This window comes from Capricornis sumatraensis, chromosome 13, assembly GCF_032405125.1.
Source record: "Capricornis sumatraensis isolate serow.1 chromosome 13, serow.2, whole genome shotgun sequence".
Taxonomy (NCBI): domain Eukaryota; kingdom Metazoa; phylum Chordata; class Mammalia; order Artiodactyla; family Bovidae; genus Capricornis; species Capricornis sumatraensis.
Window position 1 is genome coordinate 53,563,277 of NC_091081.1, and position 25,661 is coordinate 53,588,937.

A 25,661-nucleotide genomic window follows, 5' to 3' on the forward strand; every position below is an offset into this window, starting at 1 on the left:
AGGTTGGTCATAACTTTTCTTCCAAGGAGTAAGTGTCTTTTAATTTCATGGCCACAGTCACCATCTGCAGTGATTTTGAAGCCTCCCAAAAAATAAAGTCTGACACTGTTTCCACTGTGTCCCCATCTATTTCCCATGAAGTGATGGGACCAGATGCCATGATCTTCATTTTCCAAATGTTGAGCTTTAAGCCAACTTTTTCACTCTCCTCTTTCACTTTCATCAAGAGACTTTTTAGTTCCTCTTCACTTTCTGCCATAAGGGTGGTGTAATCTGCATATCTGAGGTTATTGATATTTCTCCCGGCAATCTTGATTCTAGCTTGTGCTTCTTCCAACCGAGCATTTCTCATGATGTATTCTGCATATAAGTTAAATAAGTAGGGTGACAATATACAGCCTTGACGTACTCCTTTTCTTATTTGGAACCAGTGTGTTGTTCCATGTCCAGTTCTAACTGTTGCCTCCTGACCTGCATATAGGTTTCTCAAGAGGCAGTTCAGGTGGTCTGGTATTCCCATCTCTTGGGAGGCCTGGCATGCTGCAATTCATGGGGTCGCAGAGTCGGATACGACTGAGTGACTGAACTGAACTGAACTGAACTGATTCCTTATGTTCCTACAAATACTCCCATGAAATTTATAGCAGCTTTACTTATAGTTGTCAAAACTTAAAAGCAACTAAGATTTCCTTCAGTAAGTGAATGGATATATAAACTATGGTACAACCAGACAATGTAACATTATTCAGTGCTAAAGAGAAATGAGCTATAAAGGCACAAAAAGACATAGAGGAATCTCAAATGCATATTACTAAGTGAAAGTAACCAATCTGAAAAGACTACATAGTCTATTATTTCAACTGTATGATATTTTGGAAAAGGCAAAAGTATGGATATAGTGTAGTGGTGAAGAATCTGCCTGCCAATGCAGGAGACACAAGAGATGCGGGTTCAATCTCTGGATCTGGAAGATCTCTTGGAGTAGGAAATGGCAACCCATTCCAGTATTCTTGCCTGGGAAATCCCATGGACAGAAGAGCCTGGCAGGTCACAGTCCATGAGGTCACAAAGAGTCAGACACAACTGAGTAGACACACTCACACACACACACACACACACACCATTCCTTTTTTTGACTTTCATCTGGGCTTCCCAGGTTGTGCAGTGTTAAAGAATCCACCTGCCAATGCAGGAGATGCAAAAGATGTGAGTTCAGTCCCTGGGTTGGGAAGATTGTCTGGAGTAGGAAATGGCAGCCCACTCCAGTATTCTTGCCTGGAAAACTCCATGGATAGACGATCCTGATGGGCCACAGTCCATGGGGTTGCAAAGAGTAGGGCATGACTGAGTGACTGAGTGCACAGCACACATGGAAACAGTAAAAAAACAATGGTTGCCAGAGGTCTGGGGGAAAAGATGAAGAGACCAGACACAGAGGATTGTTAGGGCAGTGAAAATACTCGAATATGATTACATGATGGTGAATACATATCATTTTTTTAAGCCCATAGGACACACAAGAGTAAAGCACAATGTAAACCATGAACTTCAATGATTATGATGTGCCAAGCATGATGTGCCACTTGTAACCAGTGTACCACTCTGGGAGGAGAGCGAGAAGGCTAGGTACATGCAGGGGCAGGGTGTATATGGGACATTTCTGTACTTCATGTCAAGTGTGTTATGAAATCCTAAAATTGCTCTAAAAAATAAAGTATTAAAAATCTTTTCTTCCAATGACAGGAACTCTAAATCTCTGATATATAACTAAATATAAATACAGCAATGTCCTTTAGCAACATCCACTTCAAGAAATGAAGGCCTGAGTAGACAGTTTGGGTGGACAGTCTGGTTCCTCTCATGAGAGTCCATGCTGGTTCTTCTGAGGCAACACCATAAGGAGCTTTAAGGAATTGTTCATGAAAAGGAAGGAGATGGTAAAGCAAAAAGTGATGACAGATATTTAGAAGAAGTGTTTACAATATTAATATTATGAGAACTTATAGAATAGTGCCAGTTGTAAAAGAGTCTATTTTAAAATCATCTTTCTGACAGAATTGCAGTCTAATTCTAAGAGGTACACAGCTGGGCAAAGAGAACATTTTGAGCTAGAATTGCTGGTCTATTTGTCTTTCAGATAATATATATTTTAGTTATTCAAAGACCAAAGATGAGGAAAAGAAATCTGATCATGTACTACAGAGAAGAAAACACAGGCAAAAAAAAAAAAAAAACGGAGCTAAAAATTATTGTAAAAGTCTGAATTTTTGTGCATTTAGACGACTTCACATTTTCTTGTGTGGCATAAGAAGAATACCCCTTTCCTGACCAGTCTATGAAAATATTTCCTATAAGAGGAAGAGATGAATCTATTTTGCCTAAGTGAGCACAGAGGGGAATAGATGTCTTAAGAGAAGTTGACCCAGAAAACCTGGAAGAATGCCCATGATTCCTGGAATAGAAAGTAGCCCAGAAATCAGGGAGCCCTACTTAGGGCTTTTCTGAATCACGTGTCATCATAACATCCAGACAGAAAAACAACAGCAAATTCTGGTGTATAGATTGCTTCTTTTAATGTAAGTCATTTAAAAAATGAAGACAAACTGTTATTCATTTATTGTAAAGCTATTAAATATATTTTAAATATTTTCACATAATTTTCCTATTAGGTCCCTTTATAAACTGATATTATAGTGAAAAATTATAGCTATAATCATAAAATGGCTAAACATAAAAGATTTAGTCATTCTAATGGTACATGAAACATAATAATCACCACTGAATGTAGTGTTACGTTTTCTATCAATTAAGTATATATTTTCCCAAATAAAACAATGAGAAATTCATTTTGAAAAATGTCAATGTATTACGTGTTTTAGTACCCATGCATAAAGGAGCAAGTTTCATAAATTTTAATCATTTAACCTTAATCAGTTTCTTGAAGAAATACTTTTATTATTCATCCAATTTTGTCACTGATTATTACTACTTTCCTATAATTTTCACATTTATAATTAAAATGATTTTGGAAAGAGTTTTACTGTTAAGTGATATAGATATGTTGGAAGATAATTCTCCATAGCATTTCACATGCCTCAGAAACTAGAGGTAAAAGATTTGTTTCCTGACCAATATGGAAATAGTAGAGAGTATCTCCCTCCTGAGAGACATTCTAGGATCCTAAAATCTCCCTCCTCTTTCCCAAGGTATTTTTTTACATTCCAGGTAATAAAGGCAACATTTTCTTCAAGGGCAAAGAATGGCAGGTTAGTAAGCACCCATTACACTTTGGAGATTTCTTGAACTCAATATTTCTCCACTGTGCATTAGACATCCACCTGGCTCAGCCCCATCTTACCTGTGGGAGATGGGACTCAACGGAAACCACTAATGCATGATGCTCACGCTGTCAGCTGTGCCATGAGAAATTAACTGCTGCATTCATATGGGCTTATTGTTTCATGACTGATCTAATTTACAAAGTGTGGCAAGTCAGCTTGGCAGCTACAAGGCTACTTAAAGATGGCTTCACCTCTTGACAAATGAAATCCATTTATCCACTTATCTGGTAGCAATTAATTTATGTAGGAAGCACTGCCTAAAGTTTGTCTTTAAAGCATGACTCAAGTCCATTAAACATATGAAAGAAAGTTTATAGTTAATAAATTTCCAACATTCATTTAAAAATTCCTATTTTATGTTATTTAAGAGTAGCATTAATTTAGGAACATTACAAGGCTTACTGCATATAACAGAAAAATTAGAAAGAATGCCACATATCTGGGGGATTGGTAGATCCTCATAGTTTTTTGTTTGTTTAATTTTTGTTCTTTTTTGTGTTTTCTTAATTTTTTATTTTGTTTGCAGATCTTCATTATAACACTGATGCTGGTTGACAAAGACCACCTTACTCTTTTCTATGATTAAGAAAGAAGTGCTCCAGAGCACAGACTCTGGAATGGCTTGGATCTATACTGTAGCTGTCCAATACAGTACCACAGCTGGAGCACTGCATTGAGCATTTGAAATATGTGCTAAGACGCTTCAGTCGTGTCTGACTCTGTGCGACCCCATGGACAGCAGCCCACCAGGCTCCTCCATCCACAGGATTCTCCAGGCAAGAATACTGGAGTGGGTTGCCATTTCCTTCTCCAATTGAAATATGGCCACTTGAAATTTGTATGGCCAGACTTGATATGTGCTGTAAGTAGAAAATACATGCTTGGTTTTAATGTTTTAAAAACACATGCTTGACATGAAAATAATGTAGAATATTTCAATAAATTTATACTGATTAGATATTTAAAAAATAATATTTAGATGAAAGTGTATTAGTTGCTCAGCCATGTCCAGCTCTTTGTGACCCCATAGACTGCAGCCTGCCAGGCTCTTCTGTCCATGGAATTCTCCAGGCAAGAATACTGGAGTGGATAGCCATTCCCTTCTCTGGGAGATCTTCCTGACCCAGGTATTGAACCCAAGACTCCTACATTGCAGGCAGATTCTTTACCATCTGAGCCACCAGGGATACACCAATATTTTAGACACATAGTTTTAAATAAAATATATTTATAAAATTAATTCACTTTTTTTTAACTTTTAAAAATACTTGTGTTTGGTAACCTCCAAGATAGGTCCCATTGATTCCTGCCCTACCTCCTGGTTGTCACATCTTTGTGCAGTCCCCGCCCAGATCACCAGCATTCACCTGTGTGATCAAGAAATATAGCAGAAGTGATGGTATGTCACTTCTGAGATTAGGTTATAGAAGACTATGATTTCCATTTTGGGCTTGCTTAGATCACTTACTCAGGAGAAACCCAAGAGTAGAAGAAATGAAGCTATCTCGGATAGCCACGTAAATGTTTGATGAATAAACATGAATAAACATATTAAATGTCTAATGGACAGTGCTAGTGTAGGTTTAGGGGCTTCCCTGGTGGCTCAGCAGTAAAGAATCTGCCTGCAATGCAGGAGACCCCCTACAATGCAGAAGACACAGGTTCAACCCCTGGGTCAGGACGATCCCCTGGAGAAGGAAAAGGCAACCCACTCCAGTATTGCCTGGGAAACCAGAGGAGCCTGGTGGGCTACAGTCCATGGGGTCACAAGAGTCAGTTACGACTTAGCAATAAACCACCACCACCAAGGTAGATTTAACATAACCACTTACTTAACTATGTGATATTGGGCAAATTACTTGGCCTTTCTGTAACTCTGTTTCCTCATATGAAAAATGTGAATTCGATTAGTAATCCATATATACATAAAAGTGTTTAGAACAGTTTTACATGTATAAGTATTTAGAGCAGTGTCTGACACATCATTAGGATTCTCATCTGAGACTGTGATGTGGGCAGGATAGAGTGTAGGGTAGCAGAGAATGTTCCATATCTAAGTTCTACTACCACACTTCCCACACACCTACACAACAGTATTCTTCCACAATAATAAAATTCATAAAATATGATCTAAAAATTCAAACAGAAAAATATCTTCAATCTAACCATGAAATTTTAATGATGAATCTACAGATGCAACCACAGCTTTTCTTGAACATATGGTTTAGAGATATTATGTAAGTTTGCTGCTTGGAAATAAACTTTGACCATCAGGAAAAAAAAAAGTATACTGAAACTTAGGATACTTCTTATGTCTAAAGAGAAAGCATTTATTATACATGCTTAATAACACTATGAAGGAGAAACAAATATTTCCAAGAAGTAATCCAGAAATTTGGAACTTTACTATAACCCAAACATTACATGATTTACTGGTGTATGTGGAGAATGCAATCAACTACCAAATACCAGAATGTATTTTTGTTGTATTTGGCAAGAATGACATTTTCTAGCTCATAAAAGGACTTAACCAAGTGGGCTGTCTTAATAAAAAAACAAATTATGCTTCTAATACAATGTTTATTTCCATAAACAATTGAAGTGATTGCTTTTTATTTCTTTTACTATATTGAAGATTTTTTAGGTAACATAATAAATATATCTAGAAACATAACATTAATATATGATGCAATCAGCTATGTATATTGCAAGCTTAGTTTCCCACTCACATTTTAGCAAAAAATCAGCTTCCAGTTCGTTCCCTTAAGGAGTCCTTGCCAACTCACTACAAAGCTTTTCTTTCTTAATTGTTGCTTGAGTTTTCATTTGCTGGAGTTGCATCTATACAGCTATATTTACTGATTAAAAGCTATATATCTTTCTTCAGTAGAGTGTCTTTATTTGCAAAGAAAGGGTACCATGCATACCATTGTCAAAGTTATGGTCATCTTCATCCAAACTTTTGAATTACCAACAAGACATTAAGAATCTACATTTGTATACTTTACTTCAATTCAGAAGAGTGGATGATGTCAAAGGGATGGTGGAATAAGGGCCTTTGAAAATTGTCTCCTCCATAAAAGCAATAGAGAAACTGGTTTTAAAAAAAAATCACCAGGATTAATTTTTTTCAGAACTCTGGAAATTAATCAAAGAATTATAGCAATCTGGAGAAAATTTATTAATGGAAAAATATTAAGAGCTGAATCTTTTTAAAAACAGCAAACTTTGTGGCATTTTAACTTGCTTGTATTCCCACTCTTCCTACCCTCTTCAACTCCATAGTAGCTTGAAAACCAATAGCCTACGATCATAGCAAAGCCAGCAGTCATAAGATGCGACAGAAGCTGGAGTTCCTTCAAAGCTCATTCTCAAAAAAACTTATTATTTGACATGTCTGGTGACTCCATGGAAGATTCTGTTTGTAATGCTGCCTCTATTTGGCCTATTCTGAGTTCAGTGACAGGGGAAAATACTTTTCCTCAGGGCATTTGTCAAAAACAATGAGAGGCAATTATTTAATTTCTGTGGTGTGTAATAGTTGGGGAGAGGGAAGGTTAACCAAAAAGCCTAAAATGAAAAGCTCAGGAATGAGATGTCCACAAGGACACTGAGAAGTTCCAACACATTCCTGGAAATCTAGAGGACCACATAAATGCATATGACGTTGCACATGTCCAAAACTGTGTGCATGCTCAAGAAAGACCTGAGAAGTCCATAAACTCTCAATTCTGGTTGACTTTGAAGCTTTATATGAGCAGGAAATAAAAGTTAAGCAAGAGTTTGCAACTGCTTGGTTGAGTGTTCGAATGCATCTCCAAGTGAACACAGAATCTCTTCAGACTGGGAAACTTCTTAGTTCCAATTGTTTAAGGAAATCTCTGTCCACACTTTCATTGCCCACCAAGCAACAACTTCTATAGCAGAGATTTCAATGGCTGTATGGAACAGAGAATGTAAACTTTGCAGACTTGGTTCAGAAGAATCATTAAACAATCAGCAATAAGAAGACCTGAGGAGGGAAGAGAATCCAGCTTCTAGAGTTGATACATTATATTGTTGAAAATATGCAATTTTTGACATTAAATTGCAAGACAGGCAAAGGAACAAGAATGTCTGGCCCATAAGCAAGGGGGAAGAATGCAGTCAATAGAAACTGTTTCTGAGGAAGCCCAGACACTAGAATTCCTAGAGAAAGAATTTAAACAGCTATGTTAAATATATTCAAAGAAATGAAAGAAACTGTCTACAGGATGAAAAGGAAGTATGAAATCAAGTCTCAGCAAACAGAGATTATAAGTCAAATTTGAAAGTAGGTCAACTGAGATTATCCATTCTAAGAAACAAAAAGTATGAAGAAAACAAACAGAGGTTCAAAGACCTGTGATACACCATCAAGCATATCAATATGCAAAAAATGAATATCTCAGAAGAAAGAGGAAAAAGTGTAGAAAGAATTTTGAGGAAATGATGGCAAAAACATCCAAAATTTGATGAAAAACATTAATCTACACTTTAAGAAATCCAACATACTCCAGGTAGAATAAACTCAGAGATCCATGGCTAGAAACATCATAATTAAACTGTTGAAAAGTAAAAACAAATAGAGAATTTGGGGGGGGGGGGAGGGAGGAGAAAAGAAAAGATTCATCACGTACAAGGGTTTCTCATAAGATTAAAAGCTAATCTCTACTAGAAACCATGGAGGACAGAAATCACTGGGATGACATACTTAAAGTGCTGAAAGAAAAGGATTATCAACCAAAAATTCTCTGTCCAGAAAATAAAAAATCCTGTAAAAATAAAGAAAATATTAAGACATTTCCAGATGAGCAAAAATTGAGAGAATTTATCCTACCAAACCTTCCATACAAGAAAACACCCAAGGGGGTCCTTCAGGCTGACATGAGAGGACACAAATCAGTGACTCTATTGTATGTGAAGAAATAAGAGTTATCAATAAAGCTAACTACAAAAGTAAAAGACACTTAAATGCATGTTTTGTTTTCATTTTTTTTTCTCCTAGCTTATTAAAAAAAAGCTGCATAAAAAAGTCACAATCTGTGCTGATGCGCACACAATGTATAAAGATGTGATTTTTATAATAATAAAAACCCCATATGCAGAGTACATCATGGGAAACTCTGGGCTGGAAGAAGTACAAGCTGGAATCAAGATTGCTGGGAGAAATATCAATAACCCCAGATACGCAGATGACACCACCCTTATGGCAGAAAGTGAAGAACTAAAGAGCCTCTTTAGAAAGTGAAAGTGAAAGAGGAGAGTGAAAAAGTTGACTTAAAGCTCAACATTCAGAAAAATAAGTTCATGGCATCCGGTCCCATCACTTCATGGCAAATAGATGGGGAAACAGTGGAAACAGTGCAGACTTTATTTTGGGGGGCTCCAAAATCACTTTAGATGGTGATTGCAGCCATGAAATTAAAAGATGCTTAGTCCTTGGATGAAAAGTTATGACCAACCTAGACAGCATATTAAAAAGCAGAGACATTACTTTGCCAACAAAGGTCCATCTAGTCAAGGCTATGGTTTTTCTAGTAGTCATGTATGGATGTGAGAATTGGACTATAAAGAAAGCTGAGTGCTAAAGAATTGATGCTTTTGAACTGTGGTGTTGGAGAAGACTCTTGAGAGTCCCTTGGACTGCAAGGAGATCCAACCAGTCCATTCTGAAGGAGATCAGTCCTGGGTGTTCATTGGAAGGACTGATGTTTAAGCTGAAACTCCAATACTTTGGCCATCTGATGAGAAGAGCTGATTCATTTGGAAAAGATCCTGATGCTGGGAAAGATTGAGGGTAGGAGGAGAAGGGGATGACAGAGGATGAGATGGTTGGATGGCATCACCAACTCAATGGACATGAGTTTGCGTAGACTCCAGGAGTTGGTGATGGACAGTGAGGCCTGGAGTGCTGCAGTTCATGGGGTTTCAAAAAGTTGGACATGATGGAGCAACTGAACTGAGCTGAACCAAGGAGTAAGAAACAGAGCTATATGCGAGCCAAATTTTTTATACCATTGAAATTAAATTGGCTAATCCAAACTAGATTGCTAAAAATTAAGACATTAATTGTAATCCTCAGACTAATACTGAAAAAAATCACTAAATATACACACATATAATTAGATATTATTTTAAAAAGCATCAGACTTCTAGTTTCTAGTCTGGCATACAAGGAATTCGGTGATATCCCTCTGTCCATAAGAAAAGTGAAATCTGAATAAACTGAAAAAATCAATGACTATTCTTAGGTACATTAGAGAAGTGAGATCAGAGGACAAAGTACTGCCTCCAAAACTGGAGAGACAGACGAGCAAGTACAGAGAATCACAATTTACTAGAGAAGAAACTGCTACAAAAACCAGTACCAGCGTAGACAAATCCAAACTGCAATCAACAAATTGCTGGAGGCTTAAAGTGGACAAGTATGAGAGTAAAAACCTTCAGGGAGATCTAGTCTTAGGGAGGGACCACAATTTTTTAAGTTCTACCACCAAAAACTCAATCTAGCCCTCACAGTGAATATCAAAGAAAAATCTCCTCATGCTTCTCATAGAGGGAAGGTAGAAAAACCCATTTTGAAACAGGCCAGAGCATTCTATTCTTAATCCATGCTTTATTAAAACTCACTGACCCAGAGGGATTAAAATGCACAACTAACACCCACTCTAGCCTTCCACTTCGGGAAAATACACAACAAAGCCCACTCTCACCTTTCCACTTGGGGAGAGGGAAATACCCAGCTTTAGCCTGCACTGGTTTTCCACAAGGGAGAAGGGAAATACCCAACTCCAACCCACTCTAGCCATACTGTCCCAACTAAGGATGTGGGGAAGGGGACCAAGAAGCACTCGTGAAGTTCACAATTCAGAGGCACAAGTTCACAAAAACACAGTAACATAATCACAGGACTAGAGAATGTTTCTACCCCTGCCACATCTTACTGCCACATTGCATGCATGCATGCCAAGTCTTTTCAGTTGTGTCCAACCAACTCTGCGACCCTATGAACTATAGTCTGCCAGTCTTCCCTGTCCATGGGATTCTTCAGGCAAGAATACTGGAGTGGGGTGCCATGACCTCCTCCAGTGGTCTTCCCAACCCAGGGATCGAACCTGTGTCTCTGATGTCTCCTGTATGGGTTTTATTCTCAGGCAGAGTTCACCAAACTGTAGTTCACAGGTCAAAATCTGCCAATCCCCTGATTTTGAAATAAATTTCTATGGAACCACAGCCGCGTTCACTGGTTTAAGTAGTGTCTGTAGCTTCTTTCATCTAACAACATCAGAGTGGAGTAGTTGTAATGAAGACTATTTGGCAAGTGAAGTCTTAAATATTTACCATCTGGTCCTTTACACAAAGAGCCTGCCAACTCTGGTCTAAAGAATAAGACGAATAAGAAAATCATTAATTACTATCCAATAAGGTGTATAGTATGGTGCCCAAGATACTATGGCAACATAAAAGAGTGATATCTAGATTGAATTACAAAGTCAGCAAAAGTTTTCTAGGAGACATAATATCTAGGCTAGTTTTTGAAGACAGAGTTAACTAGACAAAGAAGAGCAGCCAAACTTGTCAGTATGGCCAGAAAATGAAGTTTAGCAGTGATCCAGGGAGCTAGGAATAAAGAGTGCAACTATGATTAAGAAATATTAATTAGTTCTACATAAATTATGAAAATATATCTTTAATTTCTTCATTCCCACTATCTAGCAGAAAATATTAATTCCTAAGTAAAATATGTTTACTGAAAAGGCGAGAAAATATTTGACTTCTATTAGTCCTTAAAAATCACTGAACTATAAGACCTGAGTTTTTCACCCAGTACCCTAGAATAAAACAAAAAATACCATTTTTTCATTGTTTTCAGTTGTAGAGATTATAAAACATTTAACAATACTGTTTTACAAATGAGAAATGGTTGCAAAATAATGTACCTGGAAAATTCATAGGCAGTTCAAATGATTGTGGAGACACACAACCTTCAACGTGCCCACAAATTTCAGCCATGATTTTCTTAATTTTGAGGTCAGTAATTTTAATCACTTCTCCTGTTGACAAACAGCATTCATTCCCAAACATTTCATAAACAGAACCTGAAAAGAGGAAGAAAAAAAGATTTCAATAATGAAGACCAAAGTAGGAATCAAAAGCCTCATATGAAGCATTTTTATTCAGTTCTTCTCTTAGACACCTGATAAACAGGAATTTAATCAAGCTTGGCAAAATGTACAGCACTTGCTAGGAAAAATATTAGATTTTTCACTTCATCCACTGGGCAAAGTGTAAACAATCTTATTTTTGCTATTATTGTAAATTGAATTTATGGTTTCTTCAGTACCTTTAGCTCATCTTTCCAAGGTCAAGCTCAGCCATGTCTTCTCCTGCTGGAATTTATATTTTTTTGCTAGGTCACAGAGTGAAACCCACATGAGTCAATAATGATCTAAGTAAATACTGCAAACAAGGTTGTAATACAATCTAACCTTCAGACTTTATTTTTTGGGGCTCCAAAATCACTGCAGATGGTGATTGCAGCCATGAAATTAAAAGACGCTTACTCCTTGGAAGAAAAGTTATGACCAACCTAGATAACATATTCAAAAGCAGAGACATTACTTTGCCAACAAAGGTCCGTCTAGTCAAGGCTATGGTTTTTCCTGTGGTCATGTATGGATGTGAGAGTTGGACTATGAAGAAAGCTGAGCGCCGAAGAATTGATGCTTTTGAACTGCGGTGTTGGAGAAGACTCTTGAGAGTCCCTTGGACTGCAAGGAGATCCAATCAGTCCATTCTGAAGGAGATCAGTCCTGGGATTTCTTTGGAAGGAATGATGCTAAAGCTGAAACTCCAGTACTTTGGCCACCTCATGCGAAGGGTTGACTCACTGGAAAAGACTCTGATGCTGGGAGGGATTGGGGGCAGGAGGAGAAGGGGATGACAGAGGATGAGATGGCTGGATGGCATCACCGACTCGATGGACGTGAGTCTTGAGTGAACTCCAGGAGTTGGTGATGAACAGGGAGGCCTGGGGTGCTGCGATTCATGGGGTCGCAAAGAGTCAGACACGACTGAGCGACTGAACTGAACTGAACCTTCAAAGACAGAGGGTTTGTATACCTGGGCTTCATATTAAGAGTATTACATCTATTTATAATACCTAGTTATTTTCATCATCATGAATATAACATTTTGCCCACTTTTTCTCTTGTTTTTGACAAGCTGGAAACAATTCTCAATATCTGATGGCAATAGAGGGCAGACCAATCCAAGCAAACTGAAAAGCTTCATTTTAGTTCAGAATTTCAGTCTTCTTCCTAAGAAACCTTTGACCATAGATGCCAAACCTCAAATTTTCATCTATTTAATTTTTCATCTATTTAATTTTTCTGTTATATCTCCTGATGGAGAAACATTGAACAGTGAAATAACTAAAAGATGAGCAACAAGAAACAGGAGAAGCAAAAATTCTGGGTAACCTACCCTCAGTAAAAAGGAAACAGCCCCCAAACTACATCTTTGTGATACTGTCACTTAACAATAAAACAGGAAACTAGAAGTTGATATAAATAAACATTGAAGAACTGTGAGATTTTTATTTTTTTTTAGGTTTATTTATTTATCTTTTTATTTTACTTTACAATACTGTATTGGTTTTGCCGTACATCAACATGAATCTGCCACGGGTGTACACGTGTTCCCAATCCTGAACTACCCTCCCGCCTCCCTCCCCATACCATGTCTCTGGGTCATCCCAGTGCACCAGCCCCAAGCATCCTATGTCCTGCATCGAACCTAGACTGGTGATTCATTTCTTATATGATATTATACATGTTTCAATGCCATTCTCCCAAATCATCCCACCCTCTCCCTCTCCCACAGAGTCCAAAAGACTGTTCTATACATCTGTGTCTCTTTTGCTGTCTCGCATACAGGATTATCATTACCATCTTTCTAAATTCCATATATATGTGTTAGTATACTGTATTGGTGTTTTTCTTTGTGGCTTACTTTGCTCTGTATAATTGGCTCCAGTTTCATCCGCCTCATTTTTAAAAATATCAATTTTATTTTCTCCAATATGATTTAAACCCTCTTTACCACACTAAAATACAAACAATAAGAGCATAAGATTTTAGGTTAGTTGGTTGGTTTTCTGAATTTTTCTCTGCTGAGACCCTTCCTCACAGATATAGCAGGTATCTAAAACACTTTTATAGCATTAATGGTTATCATGAAAGCTATTAAGCCCAGCATTTAATCTAGGTCTATCCTGTAGCTCAAACTGTAAAGAATTTGCCTGCAATGCAGGAGACCCAGGTTTGATCCCTGGATCAGGAAGATCCTCTGCAGAAGGAAATGGCATTTAATCTAGCTTTAAACAATTCTATGATTGTATCAGTCTCAACAGGGAGCAGGGGACATATGCAAATCAGAATGATTTAAGGAGGTTTTATACAATTCATGAGGTTCTCACAGCAAGAATTCCGGGGTGGTTTGCCATTCCCTCCTCCAGCGGATCATGTTTTGTCAGAACTCTCTACTATGACCCTGTCCATCTTGGGTGGCCTTACACAGCGTGACTCATGTGTGAAATGGATGCAATAGACGCAATAGACATGAACTTGGGCAATGGACACTGATGCAATGGACATGAACTTGGGCAAACTTCGGGAGATGGCAAGGGACAGAGAGGCCTGGTGTGCTACAGTCCGTGGGGTGGGAAAGAGAAGGACACAACTGGGTAACTGAACAACAACAAGGAGATTTCAACAAAGGGGCAGTTTACACACAGGCACAGTCAGTTCTAGAAAACACAAGAACATAAATGTCCTGATCTCACTCTTCCTCCATTGGATCATAAGCCAGTGCAGCCCAGTTCAGCCAGAAGCTAGAGGACAATGGCGCTGCTGACTCCACAGGAGTCAGCCTTCCAGGCAGAGTGGAAATGAAATCTAGCACACCAATCTTATTGTCTAAAAACTAGGGTCATTTTTGCAGACAAGCTAGTGTATGCACTCCTCGTATACTTCTAAAACTCGCTTCTTTTCTCACACTATTCCCTTAACTACATACACATATGTTCATTACTTTTCATTAACTTCAATACGTTGTGTTGTTGGCCATCTCAAATCCCTCATGGAACACACTGGGATATTAAATAATAATAGTAAATCCACAGTGACATTTTCTTCCAGTGAGCTCAGAATAGTTATTTTCTGATTCTCATTTGGCAATTAATCTCACAGTAGCATTTTACTTTTACAGTATTATCTCATCCTGACTTAACTTTTTATGACTTTAGTTTCTATTACTCCCAATTTAATTTTAAGCTTCATGAAAAAAATACTACGTTATATTATTGTATATCTACCAACACATCAACCTCCCTTCCTCAATTATTGAACAGTCTTTAATGAACACTTACTATGTGTCAGACATTGTAATTGGCAGTAATTTAATCTGGCATTTAACTGACAGTAACCTAATTGACATTGTAATTAGAGATATAGAGGCTTCCCAGGTGGCTCAGTGGTAAAGAGTTCCTTTGCCAATGCAGGAGCTGCAGGAGACGTGGGTTTGATCCCTGAGTCAGAAAGATCCCCTGGAGGAAGAAATGGCAACCCACTCCAGTACTCTTGCTGAGATAATGCCATGGACAGAGGAGACTGGTGGCTTGTAGTCCATAGGGTCACAAAGAGTCAAACATGGCTGAAGTAACTGAGCAACACATGCATGCATTAGAGGTCCAATCCATATGTTTTCTCCATAGAAGCACTGTTTTGAAGGGAAGAGACAAGGGAGCAAACAATTGCAGTAGATTATGAGGATGCTATAATACATAAAATACAGGGCATTGTGGGAGTAAATTGGCAGCATTTAACTAAGCAATTACATGGTAAAGAGATTAGAGAAAGGATTATGGAGGAGACGACAGCCTAGCTGAGTTTTAAAGGAAACCTCACAAGATGTTAGGGCAGGAGAGGATATAGTATTTGAAAAGGTAGTGAAGTGTGAAAGAGTCTGATACATTCTGGAAACTTCACATAATATTTTATATCTTAAATATAAGTAAGAAGTGGGAACTGGTAAGAAAGGAGTGTGTTTAATCAGATCACGCAGTGTGTTTATAAAATTACCAATAAACAACAACAAAACAATTAAAGTCTGAAGCAACCTCAGAGTCAGAGAATTTACATTTTCAGTTATCAGGGTTCAGGAACTAATACCAATTTAATGAGAGGTCATACATATCTAGGCGCTTGCTCTCCAAAGTGTGCATTGCTGCATCACCTGGGAGCTTGTTAGGACCTTAGCCAGACCCCAGACCTGCTGAATCAGAACCTGCATTTTTAACAAGATCCCCAGATGATTCATAAGTACATTAAGGTCTGGAAAGCACTGGTCTAGACAACAAATGTATAACTGAAATAGTCTCTGTTCTGAGATTGTAGCAAAACTCAGCAGAGAGAAGGACATGTCAGGTAGAGGAAGCACTCAGCGTCACTGAGGCAGAGGATGTGTCAGTGGGGATATGGAAAGGGAAGGATTTAAAATAGCAAAGTGACATGGTAAGATTTTTGTCACATGAAATAGAATATAATTTGATTTTTCCCATTTCAGCAGAAGTCTGTTTAGCTTAATTTCAATGCAATGAATGTCTAATTGCAGATGTAATGTACAGCAAACTGACTCACTTGGAATGCCATCCCTTTTTCAAAGGCCCACTGGAATTCCAAATTAAAAGATGAATTTATGTGACATTACATATCAACTCACAGAGGACAGAAGTCAAAATTCTAAGAGAAAATTCTGTGAGTTTTTATCACCATACAAAAACCTTTTGCCACTTCAGGTCTCTATCTAATTATCCTTCTTCTTTCGAAAAAAGAAAATCCCCCCTCCCTTTTTTTTTTCAGTCATACAAGGAAAAGAACCTCATGAGAATGTTAATCTTTAATACTTGCCTTGAATTCTTTGTGACTTGCCATTTTCTCTAAGTAAGAAAGCTATGAACTCGTTTTTAATAAAGAGAGAAGTCAGTGATACCCAACTCTAGAAAGTTATGTCCATGATAGGTGACAGGAAATACAGCAAATCACAAACTCCTGAAACTTGAAGAGTTCTTGTACATTGTTATCATTATTACATCTCTTAAAATGCATTTTTCCTCAGTGAAAATATAAAATGGTTAATTTAAAAAACAGCCAACACTTATAATCTCAGAACAAGCACATTATAACGTGCCTAATTGCCTTAAAAAATTGCTGAGATGTGTGTCTGAATAATGTTGTGTGTATATAGATATAAAAATAGTTTTCATTTCATTTTTAACCACAAGACATGCATTTTCAATATGCAAATCTCGAATCTATTAAATCTTTACAGACTGATTCTTTCCAAGTCAGAGCATATGTATTCAGGATAATGCCAAACATCAGAGAAAGCTGGAACAAAGCAGCCTGTTTTCAGTGATCAAACATTGCCCCTGCAGGCTGTAATGAAAGAGTCATGTGCCTTTGAAATCACCTGTTCTGTAATGCTACTTTGCTCAATAAAAATGACACATTAATATCCTTTTATGAGTCCATCCCTTATTTGACAATCCACATAAGCAACACTGGGATCACACAGGAAGAAAAAAAATTGGTTCCAAAGATTTTCTTCCTTTTCTTTTACAAAGTTGAAAATGTGTGGCAGTCAGGGAAGAGGAAACTTGTTAGAAGACTTTTTTCCCTTTCCTCACCATGTACTCATTTCGTCCACTCCCCTTGCCATCACTTCTCAGCCCTGCCATGCCAACCACTCATTTCATCATCAGTCTAAGTTCAACCAATCTTAAAAATTTAGCCCATGCTCATTGTCTTCTTCAAAGCTTTCCTTTATTTCTACCTAAGAATTAATTCTTTTCTCTGTGCTCTAATAGTACTCTGCATGTCAGTTCAGTTCAGTCACTCAGTCGTGTCTGACTCTTTGCGACCCCATGAACCGCAGCATGCCAGGCCTCCCTATCCATCACCAACTTCCAGAATCCATCCAAACCCATGTCCATTGAGCTGGTGATGCCATTCAACCATCTCATCCTCTGTCGTCCCCTTTTCCTCCTGCCCTCAATCTTTCCCAGCATCAGGGTCCTTTCAAATGAGTCAGCTCTTCACATCAGGTGGCCAAAGTATTGGAGTTTCAGCTTCAACATGAGTCCTTCCAATGAACACCCAGGACTGATCTCCTTTAGGATGGACTGGTTGGATCTCCTTGCAGTCCAAGGGACTCTCAAGAGTCTTCTCCAACACCACAGATCAAAAGCATCAATTCTTCGGCACTCAGCTTTCTTCACAGTCCAACTTTCACATCCATACATGACCACTGGAAAAACCATAGCCTTGACTAGACAGATCTTTGTGGACAAAGTAATGTCTCTGCTTTTGAATATGCTATCTAGGTTGGTCATAACTTTCCTTCCAAGGAGTAAGAATCTTTTAATTTCATGGCTGCAGTCACCATCTGCAGTGATTTTGGAGCCCAGAAAAATAGTCAGCCACTGTTTCCACTGTTTCCCCATCTATTTCTCATGAAGTGATGGGACCAGATGCCATAATCTTCGTTTTCTGAATGTTGAGCTTTAAGCCAACTTTTTCACTCTCCCCTTTCACTTTCATCAAGAGGCTCTTTAGTTCTTCTTCACTTTCTGCCATAAGGGTGGTGTCATCTGCATATCTGAGGTTATTGATATTTCACTCGGCAATCTTGATCCCAGCCTGTGCTTCTCCCAGCCCAGCGTTTCTCATGATGTACTCTGCATATATGTTAAATAAGCAGGATAACATTTATCTCCATTATAACCCCTCTGTGATCATTATCACAGGCTGCAGTTGCAGTATTATTTTCTGGCCATTGATATATATATACAGTAGAATTTGCTATGCTTTCCTAAAGAAAAAACATCATCTTAACTATATTTATACCCCTCCTCACATGTGCACAGATAATTGCACCTCTTTTGTTGATTAGTATTTAGATCCTTAGTGAATGTTAAATTATAACTTAGCTTTACTGTAAAATGACAACAAGTTACTAGGAATAGAGTAGAAGTCTTTCTCCATCAACAGTTTAAAACATAGTTAACCCAAGGCTTTGGCATGGATTATATCTCTAATAACAAATGTACAAGTATATGTGAGATTAGCTGGTCACCTTGTGAATTCCCTAGACAAGGAATATTAAGAGCAAGTAATTCTATAATATGAATCTCTGGGGCTAAATTTTCTGTTTTTCCATTATGTTTATCATTTTTATATTGCTGGACTTGAGGATGAGGTTCATAAAATGATCTAAGTTTGATTTAATTTACTTTGTATAGTCAGACTGATATCGTATGACACTACCTATAGATTAGGCTTGCTAGTAGAGATTTATCATTGCTACACATAAACAGTTGTGGTTATTCTTTGTTATTATTCTTACATAGCCAGTCTTCCATAAAGAGACTGTCTCCATCCCCCGTATGGCATAGACAAAGTCATTCCCACCCCCGACATGAAGAATATATCTAAAAATAGATGAACTTGATATATGAATGTAGTTTGCAAATAAATAAGCATAAAACAGCTAGCTTGCAGCTTTATTGGGGATGGATTCTACCAGCTGGATATCAGGTATATCTGCGAGGTACACCACTGAGAGGTATATCTGAATATTAATAGGAAATGATCTTTCAAGGTCATAGAGACTCTCATTCCTTCTGCCAAACTATCAATATGAGGAGCTCAAAACAGTGGCACCAAGTATTAAGGCAAATGATGACTGACAGCAAAGAGAGCTAAGGTATAATCTCTTTTCTACCAATATGGGGTTTTTTTCTGGTGAATTTTAGGTTTAAGTGTTAACTGAGAAATCAAGTTTAAAGACAGAAATACGCTAGAAACTATAGTGAATGTTGGTGAGTCTTACAAAGTCTGAACATGGAAGCAATGAAAACCACAATAGGTTGAAAATGATGGAATCCAAGAGTCAATAAAGCAGATTAAAATCATAGTGAGGCCAGAAAACGTCTAACTTTTCAACTACTCTGAGTGAAATATGCAGCATTTAGACAATCGGGTTTTAGTAGTTGATGGAGAAAGATTCACAGTGTCATGCACCAGCTAAAAATTTAAAGTTTGTTTAATGGTAGAATCAATTTAGTAGATTAAATAAAATTGTACTTAGAGGGTTTGTCAGTTGGTGTAACCATAGAAGTCATCATCATGGCTCTTTGTGGCAATAAATATCAGAACAAGGGGACTCGGGGTGTATGAAATGAGTATCCCTCCTACATAGCTATGAAACATATCCCTATGATGATGGAGCAAATCAGTGATTTGTATCTTCCAATATTATTAATGACCAAATATTCCCCTGGCTTTACCCAGATTTTAATTCTCAAAATTATATCATAAATAATGTCATAATCATATGTTCATATAATTATATGAACAATGTTGCATTGACAGTGGTTTATTATCTTAGGAATGACTTGATTTCAAGTACATTTTATATATTTCAATACATTTGCCTATATATTATATCCTAAATGTTAAATAAAGCTGCTGTAGTCCTCTATAGCTATTTAAAATCATAAACTTGTTCTCCATATCCCACTTAATGAAATCAATACATTGGCTGAATTGTTTATACATGGGCTCCAATGTACTATAATGTGTTTACTCCAGGCATACAAGATAAAACTTCACTATGTTATAAATTTTTCCTAAGTTCATTAGCACTGAATACTTCATTAACTATTTTGCTTACAAAATATGAATTTTGAAATTACTTTATATCCATGGAATTAAATAATAAAGATGTATATGCTTGAATTTAAATGCCTTTATTTTTTATTTTTATAATAATTCATTTGTATTAAATTACCCATCTCTAATGGATTGGGAAAAGAAAATAAGTTGGACCTTCACTACAGGTAGTTTGAGAAGCACTTCTCTAAACTGTTAAGTACAAATATGACCACAGTCAGTCTGTGCAGGGAACCAGGATGTAGTCTCAGGGAGTTAGAGAAAAATCTGAATATAGTAGAAAAGGGAAAGTTATAATGTAATACACAAAATCAGTATTATTAACTCATCTATCTCAATATCACCAGTGGCCTGAGTGCCCTGACTAAAATACACAGGAATTTTAATCAGCTTGACAATAATAGTTCTAATTGCAAGCTATTACACTGGCATTCTGATTTGTACATTATACTCCTCTGAGTTATGTGAGACCGTGCTTGAACCTAATTGAACCTGAACACTTGGAACTGTTGCGTCTACACAGCTAAGGAACAAAGCCAGGAGCACGTGAAATCCCCCAAGAGATGAATTTTGTGAGTTCTATCCAACTAGTGTGCCAGGTATTCTCAACGAGAGAGATGGCAAATATCTAAATTATATTCTTCCATTCTCCCTTCCCATCAATAATCATCTATGGCACATTTCCAGCTGAATCAAGATGAGGCCTAATAATCCGCCTCAACATAAATTTCCAAGTGACTGTCCATCAGCTGAAGATGGCATGCCAGGTATAAATTATTCTGAGTCCAGTCCTCTACTCTGACTTTTCTTGCTTTCTTTAAGCCCCCTTGGGAGATATTTATTTTTAAAGAGTTTAATTGACCGGTTTGGCTAATTTACTCTCAAAGGCTTAGTTAAAAGAAATCTGGCAAAAGAATACAGACTCTCCATCCATCTTTTTTTTTTTTCAGGTAGCTGCCTGAATTAAGGCATAAAACATCTAACTTGATAATAATCACAACTATATATAGCCCAATGGCAGCCATAGGATGACTTTCAATTTCATTTATATTTCTAAGCCAAGTGCCATTATTTCTAATGATCTCTTGAATCACTAGTCTTAGTGTCAGGAGCTTAAATACCATCACATCCTACTAATATATTAAAATGGCTGAGTCTCTATACAATATCTCTACCAACTGATTGTCTAAACTATATTTGAATACTTTCAATGATGGAATTCCAATTATTTTAGTGTGACTCACTTGGTGTGCATGCATGCTTTTGAGAAATTCTTATTGTTAAAAGCTCTGCATTTTAAGTGTAATATGTGTTCCTATAGGGTATAGAGACACTGAGAACTATGCTTATCCTTGGAATCATACAGAAAACAGTTATTTAATTCTCATATATAGCAGCCTTAAAATGTCTGAAGATAGCCATAACCCATTGTTCTTTAAAACAAATCAATCTGTCCAATGATGGAAATATGTTCAGGGCCACTGCTTACAGCATAGGTTGCCCATTATCAAAGTACCTAAAGCACAACTTACTTGGATGTCAAGGGCATTCTTGCAGTTCTGCAACAAGGTATTATGCCCCTCAAAAACACACATGCCACTGACTGTTCCAGAAGAGGTTTGATAGTGCCTGTGGGGATGTTCTAAGGTGGCTGCTTCAGCACCTACGACCATGTTTGAATTTCAACTAGTGAGAAAGAGAGATGAAGAGAAGGAAATATTCTTTTTGTTTCAGTGGCATGCAATAGAAATTTCAAATGTCAAATACTATCTCAGTCCATTAGTTAAAACTTAATCAAGTGGCTACTTTAAGCTTCAAGAGACCGGCATCTTTAACCAGGCAGCTGTGTTCACAGCTGAAATCTCTGTTACCTTCGAAGATTAAGAGAACAGATAACGGTTATCGGGACAGCAACAGTCTCTCAAATGGCAAGGGAAATTTATGCATATCTCAGGATTTAAATTAGGCTTCATGTGCCTATAAAATTTACATCATCTTATGAAGAAAAAAATGTACATTTTTATTTGAAACACAAAAGATAGGTTTGTTGCTGGCATTGAGACTGAAGGATAAAATTTCAGGGTTGAACTTTATCTCTATTAAGAGATACAACTGTTGAATACACACATGCACCATTTCCTCTCTCTACTCATTCCTAGGCATTTAACCAGGTAAAAATCACAGATAAAAGTGCCTTCTCTAGAGTCAGTGTCAAAAGCAGAACCTACATTTGATAAATATGTGACTTCAGGCAATATCTTCTATAAAATGGGCTAGTACCTCAATTTATTTATCTTTAAAATGAGAATAGCAACTTTACCTCAGATAGTTGCTTTGAGGATCAAAGTAGAAAATCAATTTTTAAGTGTACAACCCAGAATCTGGCACCTATTTAGGGCTCAATAGACTGAGTAACTGAACTGAACTGAACTGAAACATTAGCCATCATTGGTGTCATTATTATTATTTCATATGATGTTGTTTAAGACAAAATAACTCAATATAATGTTACACTATTGTAAACTGGTGTGATTTGCTTGGTTAAGATGAAAGATAAATGTCTTCTTGTAGATAGGGATGGGGGTTCTCCTGAATTTAAAAAAAAAATGTTATTTTCTTGTCATTCTAACGAGAGAATTACGGAAGTGAAAACAGAAACTTGGGCTGGAATCAAGAAACATACATCAAACGTAAATTTTTTCCCACTCTGTACCAAGGAACCTTATTTCGCCACAAATGGGTTATAAGCACTCCAACATATTAAAATTTGTCTTCCTTGAGGTGATCAACTAAGATAGGTCTGGGACGACTAGTGGCTTTGGCTGCTGGCCCTGGTTGAAAGTTACCTTGTCTGTTTACCCCATCCAAACAAATACAGTTGACTCTTGAACATTGCTGCAGTTAGGGTGCTTACCTTCCAAACCTTACCTATAGTATAGGCTGAAAATCTGCCTATACTATACAGTCAGCCCTCTGTATCTGTGGTTCCACATTAATTTAATCAACAAATTAACTGAATACATACTATGTGCCAAGCAAAGTAATTATGATAAGTACTACTGATATAATGGTGACCAAATGATATGTGATCTTAACCTTCATGAAATATTTAATATACTGAAATAAAAGGCATTAATCAAAGAACAATACAAATATAAGATTACAAAAAGATAATTACTATGAAAGAAAACATCTTGGCCTGGGATTGGGCTCCATGAATAGGACATCTGTACTATATTTATAAGACCATTTAACAAATATTTATTGAATCCTAGGAGTATTTATCTCAAGTTTATAGTAACGTCTTATTAAAAGAAGCTTCAGCTGCGACTTCTGTTTCCGGAAAGATGAAGTAGACATACATTTTCCTAACCTCATATACTCCAGACTTGCAACTAAAGATGCTGGCAACCTAGAAATGCCAATGGGTACAGACAAAAAACTCCAATAAATTCTGTTCTCTCTAGCCAAAAAGTCAGGAAAGGAACAGCCTAGTAAAACAGAAAACTTTTTAACAATGATCACTCTACTCAAGCCAAACACCACAGAAAAATGGTTAGTATCACAACCACCTACACCAGAAAGGGCTGGGTAGAGTTATTAGAATTGCACCCTCAATGAGTGTAGTAAGACGTTCACCCACCCTTTGCTGAGGCGGTGTCAGAAAAGGCAGAGTTGAGAGAAGGGACTTACGTCTTTGTGCGACAGTAATGAATTCCCATTTTCTGTCAGGGAAACCAAGTGAGGAGTCTAGGCTTCCAACACTACCCAGCCATACTGAGGTACACTTTCTCCTCCCCCTTCCCTTCCTGCAGTGAAATCAGAAGATGTCAGTGGAGTATCAGGATTTCCACGAGGCACCACCTCACCACAAAAGACCATTACTCACAAGAGTAATGAGGCACTATTATCCCTCTTATCAAGAGTGGTATCAGTGAAAAACTCATGAGGAGTTAGTAGTCACACTATGACCAGCAGTAAGAAGGAGCCCTTCTCCTTTGGGTGCCAAAAGAGGCTGAAAGGAGAACCTGGCCTTCTAACCCCACCTAGCAATAACGAGGCAATGCACCTCTTCCCCTGTTGGAGAAATAAAAATCAGAAACCTAACAGAAAACTAAATATATCACAGACTTGAGCTTTGACATAACAATAGTTACATTAAATGTAAATAGTCTAAATACATCAATTAAAAGAGATTGATAGAGTGCAATAAAAAAAAAATGACCCCAAAATATGCTATCTACAAACTACTTACTTCAAATATAACAATATAGACAGGCTGAAAGAAAATGGATGGAAAAAGATATATGATGCAAAAATGTATCAAAGGAAAGCAGGAGGAGCTATATTAACATCCAATACAGTACACTTCAGATTGAAGAAAATTGCTATGCACAGGGATATATATTACATAATGATAAAAGGGTCAATATACCAAGAAAATTCAGCAATCTTAAATATGTATCTATCAAACAATGGAGCTACAAAATATGTCAATAATAACTGATTCAACTGAAAGGACAAATAGACAAATCCACAATTATAGTTGGAGACTTCAACATCCATCACTCCACTACTGATAAAACATTAGATATCAGTAAGGATATAGAAGAGCAAGGAATCTAAACAACAGAATCTAATCAACTTTTATAGAAGATGATAACCAATACAACAAATACACGTTGATTTCAAGTCCCCATCCATTCTGAGATATCCTGAACCATGAAACAAGCCTCAACAAATTTAAAGAACTGAATCATACTATTCTTTAATTACAATGAATTAAACTAAAAATAAATAACAGAAAGATAACATAAACTCTCCAAACACTTAAAAACCTAATGCCATACCTCCAAATAATCTGTAGGCCTAAAGAAAATTGCAACAATTGCAACCACAAATTTTGACAAAGATAAGGAAGTACAGAGGGGAAAATGTATATTACTAAATGAGGATATTTAAAAAGAGAAAAGTCTCAAGTAAATATTCTAAGCCTTTTCATTTAAAACTTGGAAAGAAAATAATATATAGAGAAAAATCAATGAAACAAAGATGATTCCTTGAAAAGATCAATAACGATTACAACCATTAGAAACTCTGAAAAAGAAAGAAGATACACTTTACAAATAAGAAGAATAAATGAGAAGATAATCACTGCAGACCCTCCAGATGGCAAAAAGGAAAAAAAGAGAATCCTACAAACAACTTAACCTACGTAATTCAACAACTAATGTGAAATGAACCAGTTCCTCAAAAACCACAATATACCACAACTCACCCAATACAAAATAGATAATTGTTTCAGTTCTTTATTCTGATAATTGATTAATAATTACAAAGTCCTATAAAAGAAAACTCCAGCCCCTGGTTGTTTCACTACAGAATTCTATCAAACCTAAAAGGAAGTATTTTCACCAATTCTATACAATCTCTTTCAGAAAGGAGAAGAGAGAATATGTACCAATTTACTTTATGATTCTAATACTACCAAAATCAGACAGAC

General features: G+C 37.0%; 1 protein-coding gene across 1 annotated transcript in view; it reads right to left on the reverse strand.

Annotated features, from left to right (window-relative positions):
• Positions 1 to 25,661, reverse strand: part of THEMIS (thymocyte selection associated) — a 341,081-nt gene that overhangs the window by 292,878 nt on the left and 22,542 nt on the right. Inside the window, exon 2 of the mRNA XM_068984949.1 lies at positions 11,303 to 11,461. Within this exon, the coding sequence (XP_068841050.1) occupies positions 11,303 to 11,461 (159 nt within the window). The remainder of the gene's footprint in view (positions 1 to 11,302; positions 11,462 to 25,661) is intronic.